General features: G+C 46.2%; 1 protein-coding gene across 1 annotated transcript in view; it reads right to left on the bottom strand.

The window, feature by feature from the left end:
- PTPRJ (protein tyrosine phosphatase, receptor type, J) overlaps positions 1-5,186 on the bottom strand; it is a 59,468-nt gene extending 54,282 nt beyond the window's left edge. The window contains exons 1-3 of the mRNA XM_010842427.1: positions 5,088-5,186; positions 1,271-1,292; positions 5-123 (exon numbers count right to left, since the gene is read on the bottom strand). Coding sequence (XP_010840729.1) covers positions 5-37 — 33 coding nt within the window. The 5' untranslated portion in view covers positions 38-123; positions 1,271-1,292; positions 5,088-5,186. The remainder of the gene's footprint in view (positions 1-4; positions 124-1,270; positions 1,293-5,087) is intronic.
- Positions 5,187-5,192: the final 6 nt, after the last annotated feature.

The following is a 5,192-nucleotide window of genomic DNA, read 5'->3' as shown; positions in this document are numbered from 1 at the left end:
TACTGTCCGCCTGAGTAAACTGGCCATTCGAATGCATTACAGTTGTTACAAGGTTTTCTGGGGCTGCGGTCCATGGACTCTTACTGGCTACAGATGAGAATGTAGTCACATTGCAGCTGGTGCCTAGAACACAGGACAGAAGAACAAAATGCAAGCTAATAAAACAGCACCCCCCACCACCACCACATACAGGCCATTCAACAGACTTTTAACTATAATTTTTTAAATGTATCACAGTTCTTTCATCTCCCCTCCCCCACCTTCCAATATGGCCTCTACACACACATATTTTCTTTTGCACCAGTGATTTGAGCCTATGCAAGGAACCTACCAGCTTATTTACCAAACTGATTAACAAGGAAGAGAAAGCAATTACAGAACTCTTCCTATTGTTTGCACAGGCTTTGCATAATTACTGTTATTAAGTGAGATTCTCTTTATTAGAAGGTTTCAGCAAGGCTGCGCCCTTTGCATGACACTGTAAGAATATTCTAAGAATTTTATCTCTATGGTTCACAGGCTGAGATTTTACCAACCGGCAAGGGGCGGGGGGGAAGTAGTCCTTGAATTTTGATAACAGACAAAAGCCACCTATTTTTATTTTTCAAAGAGGTACATTTAAAAATTACTAAATATTATTCATTTTATTTCTTATAGAAGTGAATAATGATCAAAAAATTAGTGAGGACATAACCCCAGAGTAAATAATGCTTTCAACTAAATATGTTAAGTTCCATTAAAAATTTACTATAGCAACCCCATTTTTCTCATTTTACTATAGACCAGGGAGGACTTCAATGGATCAGGAACTAATTAGCAACTGAGACTCAGCACAGTTGAAGCACAATATACAGGAGGCTACGTCTGGTTTTCCAAAGATCATACAAAACCTGTACATCATTTAAAAAATCATGGGGTGATGCAGCAACACAAGAAAATACTTACAGGCTAACAGTGCATGAAATAAATATACATCATACTGCATTATGAAAACTAAGTTGTCTTTAAAAAAAAAATCACCCACAAATGTAGGGTAGGAAAAAAAAAATCACAGGAAAAAAAATTGTATTTGTCAGGGTTGCACAACTGATAAAATTTTTTCTTTCATTTGCTGTTTCCACCCTTACCCCACTTCCAAAGAAATATTGGAACTAAGCGAGTTTTAGCAAATTATCATGTTCTGTGATTTCTCACTGTCCTGTTAATATTGATGCGTCCAGTAGGGGGCAGTAGCGAACAACACAAGAGCAGAGTGGGAAGTGGTACTTACTACAGTTATCTGCGCACAGGATCTGTAACAGAAAAAGAAAACGGAAGTCAGTAGATTCCTTCAGCCTGGGCAAACTGCAAATCAGAAATAAAGCAGATGAAAATTTAATGACTGGGGTGGGGTGTTAAGAAATGCATTAGGCAAAGGCCTGCCGGCCAGGGTTAGGGCATGAGGCCACTGAATGTGAGAATCCAGGGTTAGCGCATCCATCTGCAAACAATGGATGAACTCAGTTACAGGGAGACCAAACGGCTGTTGGCTGTCCAGCGTTTCTTCCCCCGGAAACAATAAGAGCAACTCCCCAGGTCCGCGCTCCTTCCCGTCACTACGCTGCACTTTGAGGCAAAAGGACATCGCAACAGGAGTTGAGATTCTCTGGACCAAAAGAAAGCAAGCAGGGCCATCCCCACCCCCATCGCCCCTTCCCCAGAGCCACTTTGGGTCGAGGAACGGAGGATATGAAGAGAGACGTGTGGCAGCAGAAATCCACCGCGTTAGAGATGTTCATTGTGCAAAAGTTCATCTTCTATCAGGAGGTGGCAGGAATCTTTTTAAAAATCATTCGGCAAACGGCTTTGTGAAGAATAAATGTTTGAACCAGAGGGTGTCTCCATCTGCCATCTGTAAAGATCCCTGAGGATTCTCAAAGATATTTATCAAGCCCCTATTATTTCCCCACATTTAAAAAGCCTAAAAAAAATTCAAGATTGTTTAATCTGTTGTTTAGTAAAATCACATCTTTCTTGTTAATGGGATATTTCCAATTACAGCCCTTGTAAAGTGGAAAATAATCAAAAGAGACTCCAGTGGAAAAAATGTCCTCAAACCTCCCATCACACTTAGAGTAAAATGCAAACTCTTAACCACAGGTTCCCTCTGTTATCACCTCTCATGCCCTTTGCAATGTTCTTGAAGCTGGTTCTCCGCAGGAGCCTTTATGCACTGATTCCCTTCTCCAAAAACACTGCCCTCACCCCCTACCCCGCCATCCAGACCTTCCCAGATGGTGCCACCAGCCGATGGAAATGAGCCCCATTCACACTGCTTGACTGGTGCGTTTTCTCCCAGCCTTCACCTCAATCATCGTCAGTCTCCTCCGACTGAAATGCACACTCCAGGAGAACAGAAACTGCGTCTGTGCCCACGCCTAGAATATTACACACAGTAGGCACTCAATACGTGTCACGGAAGGAAAGAATGAGCCTCTCATTTTGCAGAGGAGCCAACCTCTAAGGCCCAGTGAAGGAAAAGATTTCCCCAAAGTTCAACAGCAAGGACAAGGCCAAAGCCGGTCAGGTCCCAGGAGCCCGATTACTCAGCCCCATATTCCTCCCACTTATCCCACAAGTTTGCACTTATCAAATGGAGAAAACAAGAACGTTTGTTCTCGTCTCATGAGATAGGTGGTCAGAAGGGGTCCTAGCCCCAGCCCTGTCTCCCAGGGACCCAGGCACCAGTACTCAAAGGAATCCAGCACTCCTCCCCTCCTCACTCCCTGCCAACCTGCGGGATGGGGTGCCAGGGGGCGGAGGGGGGAGGCAAGGGGTGGGCGAGCCCTGTTGACTTCCCTTCCTGCTCACACACCACTCTCATACTTTCCATTTCCACCGCCGCCATGTACCCTTCAGCCCGCCTCATCTCAGGCCTCAGCGTTTCCAGCTCACGGTCCTCCCTCCAGCCCTCGCCCTCACTCTATGCTCTGCATCCCACATCATCCAGGATGGACCACACGAGGGAGAAAAAGGAGGAATAGGTCACCAGGTAAGCAGCACAGGGCAGTAAACTTTTTTTTTTGCTCCCGCGTTGGAAACCATTAAACTACATCACCTTGTGACCCTAAGATGGCATGTCCCAGCCCTTTACAATGTTACTCTCTCTCTGCCTGGGCATCTGTGTGCTGTGTCCTCACCTGGAAGCCATGCAACCATCCATCCATCCCACCAAATATTGCCTAAAGCAATAAAGATCTGGGCCCTGTCTTCAAACTATTTACAGAAAAGTAAGAAAAATGAGACACATCTGTAAATCAGCCCGTCAAGGTAGAAAGTACTGACATTTAACAAGCAACTCTTGAGCGCCTGTGTGTGCCAAGTGCTGGGCTAAAACCTCAGAACTAAAGCAGACAGGCCCCGAGTCACGGGGGCCATGGTGGAGCGAGGGAGGGAGGGGGACAGATGGAGCGTGCCCTGGGGTTGGTACCACCTGCCAAGGGAAGTCAGGGGGGCGCACAGAAAGGGGAAGAGTGTCTGTGCATGTCAATCTGGGTCCTCTGCAGTCCAAGACTCGGCAAACACTGACTGGCTGCTGGTCACAACACAGGATAACGTGTCAAAGAGCTCTGAGTTCTACAGATGAAATTCCCAGAATCAGTCATGGCCAAACACAAGTTTCCCAAGATTAGAATCGTGCTTTGACTCTGCATTCTCAAAGCCCTTGGCCCAATACGCACAGAGCGCTTTCAGATACTAACTCATTCCCTCTTCCAAACTGCCCTAAATGGGAGGCTCAGGTCCCTACTGAGCCATAGCACCAGGGTCTGAACCCAGGCAGTCTGACTCCAGTCTGTCCTAAACCACTAGCTTCCAACATAAAGCAACTGGCAAGAAATGTACTAGAACTAAGGGAAGGTTTAAACATTAACTTCAAAAGATATTCTCAATGTGCCTCTTTAACAGAGCCAGGTACAGTTTCTCCTGGCAACCCTCCCAAAGAAGACCTTATACACCAGGTGTACACACCAGCTGGCATCTCTTCGAGGCTCATGATGAAACAGTAGCTAGAGTGACGTCACCCTAGCTCACGTGGCTTCACATCTTTCCCGGCTTCATTCCCTCATCTTGACCTCAATGGGCCTTGACTTCCCAAATGAAGCATCAGCAGCTTAGTCCTTGCCTTAGGACTCAGGGAATCTAAAGGATGCAAACTAAAACGAAGGACAAGGGTAGGGTACCTAAGAGAAATCTGCAAGGAGTCTCTTGGGGGAATACTTCTTCTCTAATAAAAAGGAAATTCATGGAAGGAAATACCATCCTGCTTTGCTGGACTTCAGCAGATCTGCCCATGATGCCTGGCGCTTCTGCGGCCACTGTGTGACAAGGAAGGAAGAACTCACCCACCAGCTGAGGATGGCTGATGTGGAAAGAGAGAAAACACTTGGATCCTTCTTGCACTTCCAAATCAAGCAATTCTAGATTCTACTTCCAGACTTCTTGGCTGGGGAGATGTAATACCCCATTTAATTTAACTACTTTTGTTTGGGTTGTCTAAGGTTTGCAACCAAAAGAACACTACTTGGAACACTAGTTGACACTATAATGAGCACAAAGCTAGATGACTAATTTTCACAGTAACCTTCATTTTTATAGATAAAGAAAGTGAAAAGTCAGTGACCTGTCATCCAGGGCTACCGAGCTGGTCAGTGAGAGGCAGACACAGGAGGCCAGTTAGGTCTGCCAGGCCCCCAAACTCTTCCAGTGACCACAGGGCAAAAAGACCCTTGCAAACAACACCCCACAAGGTGCATGGCCTGGGGGACACCTTATGAGTACTTTTTAAAAGAATACAACAGAAAGGGCTTCCCCGTTGGCTTAGCGGATAAAGAATTCACCTGCAATGCAGGAGGCGCAGGAGATGCGGTCTAATCCCTGGTTGCAAAGATGCCCTGGAGAAGGAAATGGCAACCTCCTCCAGTCTTCTTGCCTGGGAAATTCCATGGACGGAGGAGCCTAGCGGGCTACAGTCCAAAGGGTGACAAAGAGTCGGACACAACAGAGCGCAGTCCCTCTCATTCCAGTCATTCAATCAACAGAAAGCTCACCTTTCGAAACTTAGAGCACAGCTGTGCCTGGGGTGAGACGGGAAAAAGCCAGTTTCCACAGATTCCTACACTGAGCACCAGAGTTAACTGCAGAAAAGGGAAGTG

This window comes from Bison bison, unplaced genomic scaffold (genome assembly GCF_000754665.1).
Source record: "Bison bison bison isolate TAMUID 2011002044 unplaced genomic scaffold, Bison_UMD1.0 scf7180017864178, whole genome shotgun sequence".
In the NCBI taxonomy this organism is placed as follows: Eukaryota; Metazoa; Chordata; class Mammalia; order Artiodactyla; family Bovidae; genus Bison; species Bison bison.
Note: the sequence above shows the minus strand (reverse complement) of the source record. Positions and strands in the feature narration are given on the sequence as shown.